Source organism: Phalaenopsis equestris, unplaced genomic scaffold (assembly GCF_001263595.1).
Source record: "Phalaenopsis equestris unplaced genomic scaffold, ASM126359v1 Scaffold000002, whole genome shotgun sequence".
Lineage (NCBI taxonomy): Eukaryota > Viridiplantae > Streptophyta > Magnoliopsida > Asparagales > Orchidaceae > Phalaenopsis > Phalaenopsis equestris.
In genome coordinates this window covers 16,178,618-16,197,212 of record NW_018164444.1, presented here as the reverse complement: position 1 = coordinate 16,197,212, position 18,595 = coordinate 16,178,618, and the positions used below count along the sequence as shown (strand labels likewise).

Sequence of the window (18,595 nt, the reverse complement as noted above, 5' to 3'; positions counted from 1 at the left end):
GGTTCAACATGACTTTTTGTGGAAATTTGGGAATTTGGGTAATTTTAAGGTTTATGGGGCATTTTGGGAATTTTAGGGAAATTTGGGGGTTGAAGGCCAATGTTGGGTATTTTGGTGGAATTGGAATTCGTTAGATATGATGATCATGCAGGCCATGAAGCCGCCCCACCCAAAGCCATGAAACCCATAGGAGAACTCATTTTGGATCCTCCACATGTTGATCCTAGCCTTCTTAGCCAAAGGTTATGAGCCTGAGACCACCCACATTAGTTTCCAAAAGGAAGTTAGGAGGTAGGTCAAGTGTGAGTGATTTTAGGGTTCTTGAAGTATGTGAGTTTGATGGGTTTGAGTGTGTGTGTGACCAAGACCAATCTACCCAGGGTTGTCTTAAGGCCTGAAGGTCCTATAGGAACTCTCTCCTGAGTCTTCACATGTCCTAAGTACTAGAGGTCAAGAGACCACCCATGTGAAACTCTAAGAAGAGTAAGGAACGAGCTTGAATTTCTAAGGGAAGTGGGATCCTTCACTAGTCCTTTAGGATAGTTGATGCACCTTAAAATATGATACCTTACATATGCATTTTATACTCATTTATTAAGGATATTGCACTTTAATGAAATGTTTTTGTGTGTTTTTGGTTACAGGTACAAAAGATAGACTTAAAGAGAAAAAGGAGCGAAAAAAGCAAAAATCGAAGCTAAAAGAAGTCAAATTGAGCAATGTGACAAAAATTGGTTTGGGGCTTAAGCACCAGGTAGTTAAAACGGGCTTCTAGAAGGTTGGCGCCTAGGCACCACAGTTGGGTTCCTAGGCACCAGAATCAACTATGAACTTTTGACATTGAATTTGGACAAATTTTGAAAAGGTGTCTGAAGTGACACTTAGTTATTTTCAAAGCCTTATTTAACAGAGCCATTGGCTGGTCAAAAAAGAGTGTTAGTGGTGGAGAGTCTACAAAGTTGAGTCTTTTGTGAGAGTCTTTAGAGAGTGGCGTGAGGCCCTCTTGGGTGTGTGTGTGTGAGTCTTGTTTGTTCTTGTGTGTTCATTTAAGGAAGAATACAACAAAGAAACATCAAAGCATTTGTTTGGGGAGAGGTCTAAAGATAAGTATTTGTATTTTTTTCTTAAATTATGTTTTATTGTGAAAACTTGAAGTTTAATATAAATCATATTTTGTTGTGTTATCCCCATAAAGTTTTTAGTAGTTTCTTTTATCTTTCTCCTTGCAATAAGTAGTAATCATGTGTAGGATTAAGAGTGTTTAAGATTTCTCTTATTCCATACTTGTGATGATTCTTTAGTTTGTTCTTAATTTATATTTTTGATTTGGCCAATTGAAATGTTAAAACCTATTGTGAATTCATAATGACTCGGGAGGGTTACATGTTCCTCAACTAGTAAGAATCACATTAATTTTGTGGGTGAGAAGATAATTGATTGGGAGATAAATTTTGATGAGCGTAGGAATAGTGATTCTAGGGTGACAGACTAGAACGTTAACCAATTCGATCTTTAGTTTGGAACCTAAGGAACAGTTTGTTCTATAGAGATGCCACAGTGGGTAATCTGTAAGTGAGATGCTAGAACCTACAACAAAACCTGAATATTAGGAGTGTAACTTTAGATTAGACAATATTCTTTATTCACTCGGAAGAAAGTAAAAAATATGTATGATCATATTTGTTACAAAATTACATTTTAACCATTAAACATTTGATTCCTACACTGATTATGATCTCTTTGCAAGGGAAAAAATATTTCATATTATTAGAACTCCTTTACATAAGTAGTTTAGAAAACCTTCGTTTACTTCTTGCTTTAAATTAGGATTAGTAAACTTTAGTTTATAACATTTTCCAAACATTTCGATATTATTATTCTTATACTAATTTTGATTACAGTATAAGTGAAAATTGTTCTAACTTGATTTAGAAAGTTTCATCTTCCCTGTGGGTTCGATACGGGGGCTTTTAAAGAAAACTCTATATTACTTGAAACGATACACATACTTGCATATGTATAAGCCATTAATTAATTCTAAATTGCATAATATATATATTTTGCACACTAGTCGCTGAATATAAATTGTGTCAAGTTTTTGGCCATTTTTTGGAACTTAATTAACTGTGTAATTGCAGTTTGGGCAATCAATAGTCAACAGGAAAGTCCTATGGCTAGATCCTAGCCTTCTAAAGAGGAGAAACTATATCTCATCAAAAATGAGGTCAACAAGGCTATATGCAAAATTCTCTAAATGTGAATTTTGGCTAAAGAGCGTCACATTTCTTAGGCATGTGATTAGTGGAAAAGATAAATTAATAGATCAAAATAAAATTAAGACACTTATATATTGGTCAAAATTAACTATAATTACAAAAGTTATGACTTTTTTTAGGTCTTAGCAGTTATTACAAAATATTTATTGAGGATTATTCTCAGATTACTATGTCATTACCTAAATCGATGTACAAGATAGTAAAATTTAAATTAATAGATCATTATAAGGAGACAATTAAAAATCTATAAACTTGCTGAATTACTACCACAACTCTGACCATTCACTCAAGTTCAAATGAGTTTGAAGTTCATAATGATGCATTATTAAATGAGATTTATTCTTATGCAACGTATAAAAATTAAATTACTTATATTTCCAAGCAATTAAAGCGTCATAAAATAGACTGTTTCACACATGATTTCGAGCCGGCGACACTCGTGTTCATACTAAAAGTTTAGTTATATTATTTATATGAGTCGAAATATGATGTTTTTACATATCACCAATGTTTAAAATATATATTTAGTAAAACAAAAAGGAATACATGACATAAAAGATGGAGGAAATTTATTAAGGATTATGATTTAAATATATGTAAAATAATTTCTAGAAGCGATAAATGTTGTTGCTTTTTTAATAAGCCGAAAAGTTTTGAGAAATTCAGATTAAATGAGTAATCAACAAAATAGTTAATTAAAGATAGAAAAAAACTAAATTTTTTATTGTTCTGCTATAATGATGAGAATATGGCCTAGTTGAATTAGTAGACTATTGAGTCTACTTAGAAGAGCACAGTACGGGGTTCTTCGACTAAAGATATTACTGTTCAAAAAATCTTTGATCAAGTTATGCTAAGAAATTTAGAGGAATATATGATAGATGTAAATGAATTAATGAAACTCAAAAGGCAAGATTTTTCCAAATATTGATAATTTGTGAAAAAAATTTCAAAAGAATTACATTAATTTGACTATATAATACATCCAAGAAGCAACAAAATGTATCAAGAGTTCATGAAAATATTTTGGTGATCGGGATTGAGAAAAAAATGTATTGCAGAATTTGTGGTTAAGTGTCCTACATACCAACAAATTAAAGTGTAAAATTAAAAGCTATGTGATTAATTACAATAATTGACAATACTAAAGTAGAAATAAGAGGTATTATCAATAGATTTTATGATAGGTTTGCCTAGATAAAAATAAGGACATGATGCTAAATGGGTTATTATTGATATATTGACCAAGTGTTTATATTTTTTTGTCAATTAGAAAAAAATGATCAAATTGTGAAATACACAAATTTGTGTATGGATTACATTATATGATTACATGTGGTGCCAAAATACATAGTTTTAAATAGAGATGATAGTGTTATATTTTGGTTAAAGAAGAAAATTTTGAATGCCGTTGACACAAGGTTAATTTTCAATGCTACATTTTCATCCACAAACATATGACAAATAAAAAAGAATAGTTCAAATTTTAAAGAATTTAGTCCATTTATGTGTTCTTAATTTTGGTGGAGTATGAGAATCATATAGATCATTAATAGAATTTTTAAATAATAATACTTTCATGCAAGTGTTGAAATGGCTCTACATGAAGCTTTTTATGAAAGAAAATGCAAGTCATCATTATATTGGTATAAAATTATAGAAAAAAATTTGTTGGTGCAGATTTTAGTAGATGATACTATCAAAAAGATCCTTTTAATTAAAGAAAGATTAAGAACTTTCCAAGATAAACCACAAAAAAACATTATATGCTAGACTAAATTTTGATATTAAAAAGTTTTTTTTATCAAGGTTAGTCAATGAAGGGTGTGCAATACTTTAAAAACATAGATAAATTGAGTCATTGATATATACGGCCATATGAAGCTATTGAAAAGATTGAAAATGTAGCTTATAAATTGAATTTACCACCACATATGTAATGATTACAATATAAATTTAATATCTCTACACTTTGAATGTATATTGTTTGTGAACCAATAGAGTTATTACAAATTGAGTTGATATAGAACCTAATTTGACATATATATATATAGAAAAACTTGAGATAACATTAAAATATAATGTTAAGAAGCCAATAATAGTAAAATTCTATTTGAGGGGAGATATGCATCATGTGTAAGAGGGAACAAACTGAGTGTAGGAGATGGGCTTCTGGCACCATAACATGCAATACACACCTAAGGTGAAGCCTCTAAGTTAAACAACTTGTGTGCAAAAGCCCTAATGATGAAAGTAATAAAGAAATTGAGCGACAATGTTTTATATAGGGAGGAAAGAGTATAATGTATTCTATGTGAAGAAGATGGATGTTGTGCTCACGAGTGTTAGTGCAGAACCAATGAAAACAAGGTGAAAGAATTGTACAAACATACATATGTGCGGGAGATGTGAGAACGACTCACGTAAGGACGAAGCGAACCAAACAAAGTAAATTAGGTTAGTGTTTTCTATTTATTTTATAAAGAATCATTTTAAAATGAAAAGTGTTAAATATAAATATTAAATGTTCACTAAAAATTGTTAGATTTTGTGATTTACAAAGTTTTTGATTCAGAATGTTTAAATAATTTGTTAAGTGTGCAAGAAAAAGAAAGAGAACAGTCATGGTAATTATTTTAATTTGCAACTCTTTTATTTTATGTAAATAATTAAACTTACATAAATATATATTTTATTATCGTAATTGGATAGCAATAATAGATTGATAGATGTGGACAGAGAATTGATCAATAAAAAATGGTGCTAATGGATTTAAAAATGAACAATATATGTGATATATGTAACTCAATAATAAGTTTTATGATTCAATGAAGTTAAAATGAGGATTATATAGTTAAATCATATAATTAACAAAAAAATTCTAAGTTTGGAATTAAAAAATTTTTAAAATATTTTTAAAGAAATAATTTATGCGATTAAAAAAGACTCTAAAGAAAGTTAAGATCGAATATTAAGTGACAGAATAAATCAATTAAAATTCAAGATTAGTGCTTACTTTTCTACTTATACTAAGCAAAATTCTCTTAAGTATAAGAGCATTTCTTAAACTAAGGGCACATTTGAGACAGTTTATTTGGTGCGGTGACGTTTTGAAAACGGACCTCGTCTGTTTGGGTAAATTGTGTTTTGGCAGCTTATGCATTTTCAAAATACTAAAATCAAGATTTTCACACCGCACCCATCTAGGTGTGGTGGCAACTTTCTGGCTACAGTCTGGCTTTTCCAAAAAAATAAAAAATTGTAATAGCCACCACACCTAGCTTATCAGCAGATTATTCAATAAGTTGCAGTTGCCCCAAACAAACCCTAATTAGAATCATATTTGAAGTGTTCAAACTATTATAAACATTAAAATACTTTATTTGTTGTTCAAATTCAATCTAATCATATAAACAATGTAACATGTTTTTAACAATGTCCATGCATTGAATTCATATTGAAAATATTAAAGTATATTTTAGTTAATCGAAAGATATTTAATAAAAATAAAATAAAATAAAATTTTAAATTAATCACACGAGTCACTCCCTTATGATATTACTTGTGGTTGTTATTCTACCTATGCAAAAAATAAAAATTAAATAGTTATGAAAAATAAAATAAAATATTCATTAATAATGATAACATTTTATTGACATTTTAGTCAAGGGTATGCTCCCAGATGATCACTCTTTTATGACACAAATTCTGAGTAAATCCTTATTATTCACTGTCATGAACAACACATTATACTTAAATTTATTTGATTAGATGTGACTACATTATTTTGAAATAAAAAGGCCCATAATGACATGAGCAAAATGCATGAGGGCATTTGTGGATCACATCAATTCAACTTGAAAATGAAGCTAAAAATCAAGACAATTGGGTATTATTAGCTTTCCATGCTTTAAGGTTGTCTTTAGTACTTTAGAAGGTTCCACCGCTATTAAATTTTAAGCCCATTGCACCAACCCCCAAACACCCTGCATCTGATGGTGCTGTCTTGGCCCTTCAAGGTTTGGTATTTTGGTATCATAAGATTTATTGATCATTCCTCTTCCAAAGGACACATGTTTATCCGGACAACTACTAACTACTTTTTTAAGTGGACAAAAGCAATACCTTTGAGAGAGGTGAAAGTTAAGGGTGTCCTTCATTTTCTCAAGCATCAGATAGTGTACCATATTAAGGTACCATGCCACATTATTTTCAATAATGGCTTGGCATTTAATATTACTAAGATAATTATTTTTTCCATCACTGTGAAATTGATTTGTGATTCCCAACTGTATGTTATCTAAGAAAAAGTGATTTAGCCGAGGAATTTAATAAGACCCTAGTGAACCTAATTAAAAAGTCCCTCTCTTCTAATAAGGAATGATAGAATCGACTCCCAAAGGTGTTGTGGGCATATGGTATGACTTACTGATGCGGGTTTTTGTTATGCGTTATAAATGTTTTTCAACACCACAACACACAAGGCAATTATCCTCAATAATAGGCAAATTAACCATAATAAAATTTACTTCAGTACTATGAGTTTTCTCCTTTAAAATATCTAAAGCTGCCACCCCTAGTGAATTAAGGTGTACTCTCAATTTCAAATTGTCACTAGGTTGCAAATGCAAGTATACGTATCACTCAAGTAATAAAGAGCTCTAATGGAGTCATAAGTATTGATCCCATAGGGAGGTGAAAATCTGTTTGAAAAATCACGTAGAAGCACAATATTTAAACTATAGAAAACTAAATTAAGAAAATAGGTCAAAATTAGTTTAATGCCACTAAAGAAACTACGTTTACTACACTAATCTCTATACTTCAAAGTTAAATTTACTAAAACTAAACTCGATTTTGTGATGAAGTGTTCAAATTTAAGAAAACATCATTCCCCTTAAAATGGGATTATCGTCAGTGAATTATTAAATTGAAAAAATTGTATTGTGCAAAAAAGGAACAATTATATTCTTTATCATTTTTATAAGTCATAAAGAACATTAGCTAATCCAGTATTTAGACCTTAAAACCGATGTTAGGCTGGGAAGATACTGGCTCTCACTTCAGAATTCCCACATTCTTCTTGCCCGAGGGCTAACATCTCGCTTTAGTTTTCAAACGCCTGAACCAAATTGGGGATTTTAGTCTGTCACCATAAAATCTTCAATTATAAGCCCATCAATGAGTATTTCCTTATTTATATGCACTCAACCCCATGAACTAATATTCTCATCCATGAAATTGAATTTGACTATTACTTTATTGTGGAAAGCATAGCCCTCTCGGATGGTATGTTTCACAATAAATTTTAACAATTCAATTAACGAGATCAAAAAGTAAATGAAGTTCAAAGTTTGAATCATCACAAATATAAAATTAAAATATTGCACAACAATCTTGATTCTTCACATGACCATTTCTCTTTGTAGTGAGAAAAACAAAGAAGTTTACTCAGAATTCATGAGGAAAATACAACAAAACATGAATTATATATATATATATATATAATGAAATAAAAGTAAAACAACTTAACTCAATGAGTTCCTTTGAATCTCTTTCTCTCTTTACAGTAACACTCTAATCTCTCTTAGACATGTAAGGAAGAAAAAAATCTCTCACTTTCCCTCTTCCTCTTACAACTCTTAGAGGCACTTGCAACAATATCTCACAACTTGGAACTTACGCCCCACTCTCTAACACTCAACACACACCACTTTTTTTGACATAAAAACACTCTTTTGTAATGCAGGGACAAATTTCCCAACAGTCTCCATAGGCACATCTTCAAAATCCGTCTAAATTCAATACATTTGTGAAAAAAATCGTCTCTAGAACCTATGCACCAAAATCTGGCTTCTAGGCACTGTATTATCTATATTCTGGCGCTTAGGCACCAGTTCTAGCGCCTAGGTGCCAGTTCAATTTTTGGAAAACGCCACTTTTAACTCCAATTTCATACTTTTTGCATCATTTAAGCTCCAAATGCCTAGACTTAGTATAGCTGCAAGAAAACATGAAAATACTTTTCTTTAAAGTGCAAGATCACCAAATATAAGCCTTAAATACATATGAAAAATTGAAAATTTTTTTTGGTATATCATTTACCTAACTTCCATAGTATATTAAATTTTTTTGGTATATCATTTACCTAACTTCCATAAGTGCCACACCATATGCATTGACCTTTATTTTCAAAGCAATCCTTCCTTTGGAAGTCAAACTATCTTTGTTATGTGTGTCTATACTGCCACGCTCTTCTAATACGGAGTGGTGATAATGCTCACATCTCTTTAGAGCCTGATGGTTTGGATGAGCTTAGGTTGTGAGCCCAATAGAACCTAGAGTTATACCAAGCTTGAATGATTAGAGTGCATGACAAGCTAGTGACACCAAGAGCTTTTAGTGTGGGAGAGCTTGTACTCCCTCATCATATCCGATCAATGCAAACAAATAAAATTCAAACTAATGTGGGAAACACCATTCGGGATTGAGAAAGTTTTTGAAAGTGGAGCCTACGTGCTAGTTGATGCAAATGATAGCCATCCAGTACCACCCCCAATTAATGAGAGGTATTTTAAGAAACAGATGACTTTTATGCCTGTGTATTTTTTTTTACTTTAGTTATATTTTATAAAGCTATGGTGTTGCCAGCCTATGTGCTTGTAAATTAATTTTAGTAAATATAAAATGAAGACTTTTTCTAAGGTCTTTTAATGCACATATGGTTAATGTGAAGTATGCTCGTTGCCCTCTTAATGATTTGCCCATCTTGGGATTGAATAAAACCAAGTGTGTGCTTGGCCTTTAAGTGTTGTAGGAAAAATCTGACAGATGAGTCATTAGAGGCTTGTTATAAATGAATGATAATTCTGAAGTGGACAACTTATTCATATGGGTTAGAAGTCTCATCATAAGCATTAATGCTCGGAAGCTTCATTTGGAATAGAGTGTTGAAGGACTATCTATGCTAATGGAGAAAATTTTTGAAAACAGCATTAAACTGACAAAAGAATTCTATACCTCAGGTGGAACTCTTCTCAGATTAAATGTCGTAACTCGTCACGAATTGCCTAAGGTCAAGTTACATTGTCTCACGAATTGCCTAAGGTCAAGTTACATTGTCCATGCGCAATAAGAGCTTGCAGTTAGGCTTGACCGCAGAGGATGGATGTGTAGCGCTAGCGGTGTCTATGTGCTCAACTTCATGAGGAGGAACTCCAGTGTGTGAAGGGGGTGCCAGGTGAGTAACCCGCATAAGAGAATTTTGAAGTACATGTGGCTCTCTAATAAGCACAATCGTTGGTTGTCAAACTTTGCGTAAGTGTAAAAAATCTCATTACATGATTCCTCCATTTTTCATACTTGATCTTCAAGTGGTGCAAGGGAAGTTTCCTCACCAACAGGATGGTGTGTATCATTGAGAAATAGGCTAGAGGCTTAATGTCCCGCACTTTGGGCATGTGCCATAGAAGAACGAGTGTTAGAGCAAGTAGTGCTCGTATTGTGCTTGTTAGCCATCAAATAAGTGTGCACTTCCCTCACCAGGACTTCATTTCCCATAGATGACGCCAAAATATCACGTGCCAAAAAATGCGGCAGTAGAGTAATGATTTAACATCTCAACATTGTACCAAATTCAGTATACACATGTGTAATAAAAAAAAAGAGAGAAGACACTGGGAATTTTTACGTAAATTTTACATAAAAAAATCTTAAGAGGGAAAAAACCATAGGACCTTGCCCAGTTAAAATTTTCCACTATAATCTGTAAATATAAATATAAACTCTTATCCCACAAATGGAAAAAGTTACAAGGGTTCTCCAAGTAAAATGTTCATATACAAAAAGATTTACTGTACAATGATCAAAAGTTGTTGTTGCTGGAAGTTATCACTTGGTCATTGATACACCATGTTCATGGTACATCATTGCACAATATTTAGAACATTGTCTCACTTCGTATACAGGAGACTTCATCATGCATGAGAGTAATTCATTACTTCATAATGTGCATCATTACTTTGTAAGGCACTTTGTTACTCCTCAATACACATATTTACCCTGTAGGATACTCATTACTCTGCAATGCACATCGTTATTTCACATGATACTTAGTTACTCTGCAAAGTCCACTAATGATGGTGAGCAGGGGCTCTTAGTGGTGGTTGGCGGCGGCCTTTAGTGGTAGTTGGCGACTACAGAGGTTGGGAGTTAAGACAAGTGCTTTAGTACAAAATCACATAAGAAGTGGGCTTCTTCTTATCTTTCCTCCCTCCCCCTCTAAGTGAAGAGAGAAGGTCTATTTTTAGGTCCTGTTGGCGAATAATCGCCATAACCATCTGATTAAAAGACCTACGTCTATTCTCCTTGATCATGGGTGATTTTTTTTGATAATTTGATGACCTTAATAATCTCAGAATTAGACTTGGGTTTGTTGGATTCTTATAGTCGAGACACTTTATTTGATTATTGACACGTCAAATTTGGAGTTCATTTAACCCTCCGATTAACTACCCAAGCCTCCAAAAGTGTTTCAACGACAATCCATGACTGTTTTGGCTCGAATTGGATCAATTTTGGTATGATCAGATTCATCTTGTCAAGCCGGTCATTTTAACTATAAGTTAGCTAAAATTAGAGCTATGGATTGGAGTGTTTATTACTCACCAAACAACTTGTCATTTGGGCCAAGTGTGTCGAGATTCATGCCAAACGGTAGAATTAGTTGATGACACATCAAAGAGTGATATTAAATTTATCATATATCAAGACACATAATTTGACATAATTAGACTATAAATACGTAAGATTTGGAGACCATCTAATATCTTAATTAATATTTCAAAATTTTTATTCATATTTTAAGAATTTGGTATGGATTCATATCAGAAAACTTCCATCATAAGTGAATTCTATTTATCAAGACATTTAGTTCTTCTATAAATCAGAATAAGATGGTCATCATCCAACGTACTTGTATGAAAAAAAAATAAAAGAACCATAAGTTATAGTTGCAAATTCAAATACTTGTATTGAATTTGAAAAAAAAACTGAATTAAATTATTCTAATTAAAATTTAATTTTAATTTTTAAAATTTAAAAATGTATTTAAAATTTGGAAAATTTACGTATCTATCACATATTTTTTATTTGTTTACAGATTTAACACTTAAAAATTCAATATTTATATTTATAACATACTGAATTAAATTATTCTAATTAAAATTTAATTTTAATTTTTAAAATTTAAAAATGTATTTAAAATTTGGAAAATTTACATATCTATCACATATTTTTTATCTGTTCACAGATTTAACATTTAAAAATTTAATATTTATATTTATAACACTTTGGTGGCACTTTTTTATGATTGAAAATATGCATTTAATTTTTATAAAGTTAAGAACAGCGACATTTTAATATAGTATTAAAGATGCGAGTTTTATGTATGTAAATATAAAATTTTAATTTTTTGATATGTAAATACATAAGAATTTTATGATGCGTATGTAAATGGCCTTTAAATTTATTTTAACGTGGACATAATATAATAATTATTTGCTTATCTATGATTTGATTAATCTAAAAATAATTTTATAAAAATAAAAATTTATCACGAATATATATTACACTATTTTTTTTTGCTAGGTGCCGCCAAGATTCATTTTGAATTAACAGTTAGCAGACAAACACTCACTAAACACTCTCTCGACTAGGGGTGTAAATGAGTCGAGTCGAGCTTGAGCCACCATCGATCTGAGCTTGAACTTGATTAATTTTATCGAGCTTAAGTCTTCGAGTTCGAGCTAGCTCATGAGTCAGCTTGTTTACTATAAAAAAGAAAAAAATAAAATTAACTTAAGGGGATATTATAATAAAATGATAAATAGAATAAGTAATTATAAGAAAAATAATAAGAAATAATATGATAGACAATGTAAAATTTTAATTTTATATTTTATATTAATAAGTGGAGCCGAGGTTAACTTGAGCGTGACTTGTTAGTTCAGAAATAATATGATATTACAATGTGAAATTTTAATTTTATATTTTATATTAATAAGTGGAGCCGAGGTGAACTTGAGCGTGACTTGTTAGTTCGAGTTATGTTCAGGTTATGTTCAGGTGCCACTCATCTCGACTCACCAACCTTCTCTCGACACTGCTTGTGCGCCGTCAGAACAGGGGATCGCACTAAACCGCACGTGTCCCTTACGAGGCAAATTTCTAAAAGAACTTGTGTCCTGTTTGCCATTCTTCTATAGCTGATCCTGTAGCGAAGTCGCCGCGGCGCCCTTCCTCTCTTGAATCTCTCCTTTTTAAATTGCAATTCCTCCACCTTTCGTACAAAGAAAGCGCACTGATGAGTCCCAAATGCTTCGAAACAGCGAAAGGCAATGATTTCACCATTTCTGAATGATAAGGGCGAAAGGCAGGATCCACCAGTTTGATTTGTTCATTGTGCACGATCTCTCCGATATCGATGTCTGCTTGCTGTCGATCATCTCCAGTTCTCAGCCTCCTGTATGAGGATCAGCTCCGGCGACATCCCCGCCGGACGATCGCTTCTGCGGCGCTTCCATCGCGACCTCCGGCGCCGGATACGGTGGGGGGATTGCAGGCCTCGGGAGCTGTATGTGCTTGTGTGGGGGGGGGGGGGGGAGGGGGGGGGGGGGGGAAGGCGTGGGGCAGTGGTTTTGGCGCCTGCCACAACGGCGGTTCTCGGGACTGGGAATCGGGTGCTGTATAAGCTGGCCCTCGTCCCGCTAAAGCGTTATCCCTTCTTTCTAGCGCAGCTCGCCACGTTTGGGTTAGTGTCTCCCTCATCGTTTCTTCTTTATTTTTGCATCTTCGAAATCAATTATGGAAAGGTTATCCGATCGTTCGAATCGTTGCTACTTTGTTTAAGAAGTGAAAGTAAAAGGAAAATGTTCTTTTAAAAAATTAATTTCTCGTCCATACGTTAAAAGAATTCCGATTTACTTGCTGGTATTTGAAGTGTTCTTTTATTTATTTATCATTTACAGAAAGGAAGTTACAGTAAATGCAGGTTTATAGGGTGTCCATTCCTCGTGCTGATGTAAACCTCATGGGCCCCTTACTCATGTGGTTTGGTTATGTTTTGGCGGGTGAAATCGTTTTTGGGTTTATTTTTACTAATCGCAATATTAGAATTTTGTGTTTATTATGAAATGTTCTGTTTTTGGTGCGGTCCCATCTCCTTTCATCTGTTATACTTTATTTCAGACACTACTGAATCAGGAGCAAATTTTGATGTTTGCTCTACTTTGCTTTTATTGGAAGAATTCTGCTACACAATTTCTGTAGAGAATTTGGGGTTTAGAAAATTAAGTTGAGGATGAATTGTAATTTGGCATGTACATAGAATTGTTTGTTTCCAAGTTGTCGCCAAAACCAACCGGAACTGGTAAGTAATGGCGAGGAATGATTTTAAAGTGAGTGATATTAATTGGTAAGGTGATACAGTTAAGATGCTGCTTGAATTTATAGTTTTCCATTAATTTTGTGTCTCTAAATAGATAAATGAATAAGCAGATTTTCTAACTACTGTACCTCTACTGCAGGTATGTGGTGGTGTACTTTTCCATCCTTTATGGCCGTTATCATGCCGGTATTGTTACAGATGAGATGCTTTCTTTACCCAAGATTCCATTCATGGCTGTAGGATTGCTAGAGGCTCTTGGTGCAGTATCAGGCATGGCAGCTGGTGGTATGTTTGTTATGGTGTCTTTTTTGCACTATTTTCCCTGCTGCTCATATAGAAATGTTCATTTTCTTCTAAATTTGTTAGGTTGCTGGAACAGCTGGTTTTTGGTTAATTTAGCTTATTAAAATATGTTTTCTAGCGAAATAACCATGCCTGAATTGAAACTTTATGATAGTAGTTTAGTTCACTACATTATGCTTTCTAGTGCAACAATCATGCGGACCTTGAAAATTTATAATAGTATTGTCAGAGAGAATGTGGTAGATATGTATATTTTTAAATGGTATTTTTAGTATTATTCAGAGAAAACTCTGATGACATGGTGGTTATTTGGTGGGAAGTATTTAAAATACATTTATTATAGAAATACAAAGTAAAAATAATGCAAATGTTTCTTTATTTTAAGTTCCATGCAAATTATATATAATGATACACAATTTTTATTTTGTTAGCATGCATTTTAAATGGAATGAAAGAATTTCTCTCTTGCTTTCTCTATGATGGGAGGTTTGATTGTGCGGGAGGGATGGTGGGATCTAGGATATTATGAGTGATGGCGATAACAACAATAATGATGGGATTGGGTTTATAGGTTTGGGGAGAACTGATGCAAGCAACGGTGTCGGGGACAACAACTGTGGGGATTAGGATTACAGGCCGAGTGTGGTGAGATTTGAAGATGGTAGTGTGGTTGGCTTGGTAACATCACATCTCATGGTGCAGGGGATATCTAGATCACGACATTTGAAATTGACTATATTAAGGTGAATTTAAAGTTCACAAAAAGAGGCATTTAGGGATTCCAAATTTTTCAAAAAATTATTTGACATTAGTTTCATGCCAAGCACCTGAAAAATCAAGTCATGTATTTCTTTTACTTTACACTCTCTTAATAAGAGTTTAAGTGTCACGACTTGACCTGGTGCTTGGAATTAACGAAGATGGGTACAGACGGTCGGACGGTAAAAAAAAAAATTCTTTAACTAACATTTTAATATATGAAAGAGCCACCAAGAAAAAATGAATAAAAGTAAAACAGTTAAAATTTTTCTTTTTTCTGATTGTCTACGTCTTCTATTTCTCGTCCATCATTAATCTTTTAATAAATTAATTAAACCTCAAAAGTTAGGTAAAACAACAGTTGGCTAAACAAAATTAGTGAATACTTTTACTTATAAATAATAACAATTTAATAAAAAGGGTGACGGTATGTATGTCAATTAAACTGTGTAAAATATAATAGCATTTGGTGGATTGTACCATCTAAAATGTTCATTTAAGGTGATTTTAAACATTTACTGTGTCTTACTATATCATTTACATATTAATATCATTTTTATTCTGTATACGACCGTCAAAGAAGCATCATCTAAAAATTGTACTACTTAAGGTATATCAATATCAATAAACTTTTTCATTTACGTGCACATGTACCTTAGCTTTCTCTCGCTAGTACCATAAATATGTGTTCTATCATATCCAAACATTTACATGCAAACAATCAAAATAGTAAATCTCATTCCTATTATATCATTCAATAACCTGAACTATATATTTAAATAAAATGCAAATATCAGTGACACACTTGATATGATCAAAAGGAAATTGAATAGTAAGTAAAATCTATCTTAGACAGACTAAATCAAACATAGGAGAAATTAATATTATTATAATTTAAAAATATAAGTACTCACCTTATTTTTAGATGTTCCTTGCTTGCTTTTGAACTTGTACCAACTCTTTTAAATTAACACCTGTAAAATATAAAATATTCAATTATTAATTTACTTAATTATATTTTAATTTAATTATTAATTATTGTTGGAGTACATTATTTTAACTAAGACTTTAAATACTTAAAATTTAAGTTTAGTCAATACATTTATATTAATAATAAATATTATTAATTTATAGAAAATACGTTTGGAAATAAAATTTGAACTTTTCTTGTTGTCGTCAACCATTCTTCGATCCAAAAGTGAAACTTTTATAGCCTGAAATCAATGCACTTAAATTTTTTCATTTAACTAATAAACTTAAATATATATTTAAATATATTAGTATTCAATAACCAACGTAAAATTTGTCGAAAAATCATGACGTGAATTTTTTTTTTATCATTGTAAATCCTTGGGCATCCCCTGGTAGCAACATGTTGTATGACGTGAATACAGTGAAACTGTGTAAGAGCAGCTACATAAGTGCCTTGGTATAGTGTCAAATGAGCAAGAGTTCTCACATTATGGACGGATGCATGTAAATTAGTCTATGAAACTAATATTCGGATATGATCTTGGAATATAAGTATTCTGATGGTAAATTAATGGAATTAGTTGATATTATGATTCATAGAAAGATAAATAGCTTATGTATCAAGAAACTAGATGAGTTGGAGAAAAATGCTAAGAAGATTAATAACTTAGGTTTTAAACTTTGGTATTCATATAAGAGTCGCTCTAGAAATGGTGTAGGTGTAATTATAGATACGAGTTTGAAAGATAATATTATAAAAATTAATAGAATTGTAGATTGAATTATAACCGTTAAGATTATTATTGATACTAAGATTTTTAATATTATAAGTGCTTATGCACCTCAAGTTGGTTTAAATATAGGTTTTAAAGAAAAATACTAGAATGACTTAGAAGACTTCATATAAATAATACCTCTTGAAGAAAAAAATTTATTGGAGGAGATTTAAATGGACATGTCAGTAGAATGGTAGAAAATTTTAGAAATATTCATGGTGGCTACAATTTTGAAGTAATTAATGTAGAAGGAATAGCCATATTTGATTTTGCTTTAGCATATGATTTTGTTATTGCTAATAATTTATTCAAGAAAAAAAAATGAACATATTATTACTTATAAGAATGGATCTAATAAAACACAAATTGATTATTTTCTTATGAAAAGAAGAAATGGTCAAGAATGTAAAGATTGTAAGGTCATTCTAAGAGAGATTTAAGTACTTAACATCGCTTATTAGTTCTAGATTTTAAAATGAAGGGTTGTAAAATAAAGAATACTAGAAATCATTATCTTAGAATTAAATAGGGGCATCTAAAAGATAAATAAAATTATTTTTATGAGTAAACTTCAAGATTTCAAGATTTGAGATGTTCATGAAGAAACAAATTCTATGTGGAATTAAATAACAAACAATATTAAATAGGTGACAAAAGATGTACATGAAGAATCAAAAGAAAAAACTTCTATAAAGAAAAATAGTTGATGTTGGAATAATAATGTGTAAGAAAATATAAAATATAAGAAGTTATGTTATAAAAATTGATTTAAATGTAAAAGCTTAGATAACTGGTAAAAATTTAAAATGACCCGTAGGGAGTCTGAGAGAACAATCTGTTACCTAAAAAATTTTGGTTTAAGTGATCTTTAGGTATTAAAGTTGGTGAAAAATGTGTAAACTAGCCAAACGAAGAGAAAAAAAAAAGATTTAATTCAAGTAAAGTATATTAAAGATGAAAATCAAAATGTGTTTTTCTTAAAAAAATATTAAACATAGTTTGGTGTGTTATTTTGATAAACTTCTTAATGAAATCTCTGGAAATACTATCTATCTTAGTAATTCTAATATTGTTAATAGTATTAAAATATTTCATTTTTACTGTTGCATTAGTTAAAAAGAAGTTGAGGAGGCTTTAAAGAAAATACAAGAGTGGAAAGCCTGAAGGACCTGATGATATCTCGATTGAAGTGTGGAAATATATAGAAAATTTAGGAGTTTCTTGCCTTTCTAAACTCTTTAATATTATTTTAAAAACTAAAAAGATGCCTGAGGAGTGGAGGAAGAGTATTTTGGTACTCATTTTTAAGAATAAAGGGGATGCACAAGAGTGCGCAAATTATAGAAGAATTAAGTTGATGTGTCATACTTTAAAATTATGAGAGAGGGTAATTGAACATAGGTTAAGGCGATTACAAAGATTTCTCATAATCAATTTAGATTATGCCGGACAGGTCTACCATGGAAGCTATACATTTATTGAGAGGTTAGATGGAGAAGTTCAGAGAGAATAAGGGAGATCTACATATGATTTTGATTGATTTAGAAAAAGCTTACGATAAAGTTCCAAGAGTTATCCTTTGGAGAGTATTAGAGAAGAAATGTATTGATATGTCTTATATTCAAGTCATTAAAGATATGTATTCTAGAGCTGTTACTTGCATTTGAACAGAAAGAGGATTGATCAAATATTTTCTTATTTCAGTTGGATTACATCAGGTATTGGCTTTAAGCCCATATCCTTTTGCTTTAGTTATGAATGCTTTTACTGGACATTTATAGGGGTGTACCTTGGTGTATGTTTTTTGCTAATGATATCCTTCTTGTGGATAAGATTAGAAAAAAAGCTCAGGAAAAACTCGAAATATGGAGGTCTACATTGGAGTCTAAAGGCTTTCGTTTGAGTAGAACTAAAACTGAATAAATGGATGTAATTTTAGTAGTAGTAGCTCTAGTGACAGAGCTGTTACTATGGGTGATTAAATTATTAAAAGTTGTGAACGCTTTAGATATCTCAGGTCTATTGTTCAAAGTGATGGTGATATAGAATGGTGATATAGATGA

The 18,595-nt window shown here is 31.6% G+C and overlaps 2 protein-coding genes across 7 annotated transcripts in view; both read left to right on the top strand.

The window, feature by feature from the left end:
- LOC110032180 (protein PIN-LIKES 3-like) overlaps nucleotides 1-12,696 on the top strand; it is a 52,134-nt gene extending 39,438 nt beyond the window's left edge. Inside the window, exons 8-9 of the mRNA XM_020735757.1 lie at nucleotides 12,402-12,495; nucleotides 12,542-12,696. Of these exons, the coding sequence (XP_020591416.1) occupies nucleotides 12,402-12,495; nucleotides 12,542-12,696 (249 nt within the window). The remainder of the gene's footprint in view (nucleotides 1-12,401; nucleotides 12,496-12,541) is intronic.
- Nucleotides 12,697-12,959: 263 nt separating this feature from the next.
- LOC110024701 (protein CLT1, chloroplastic-like) overlaps nucleotides 12,960-18,595 on the top strand; it is a 57,112-nt gene continuing 51,476 nt past the window's right edge. For 5 of the 6 annotated variants that reach the window (XM_020724825.1, XM_020724817.1, XM_020724840.1 and 2 more), the window contains exons 1-2: nucleotides 13,006-13,086; nucleotides 13,862-14,007. In XM_020724825.1, coding sequence (XP_020580484.1) covers nucleotides 13,926-14,007 — 82 coding nt within the window. In that variant the 5' untranslated portion in view covers nucleotides 13,006-13,086; nucleotides 13,862-13,925. Of the gene's footprint in view, nucleotides 13,087-13,861; nucleotides 14,008-18,595 lie in introns of all 6 variants that reach the window. The other variant, XM_020724857.1, reaches the window with a different exon arrangement.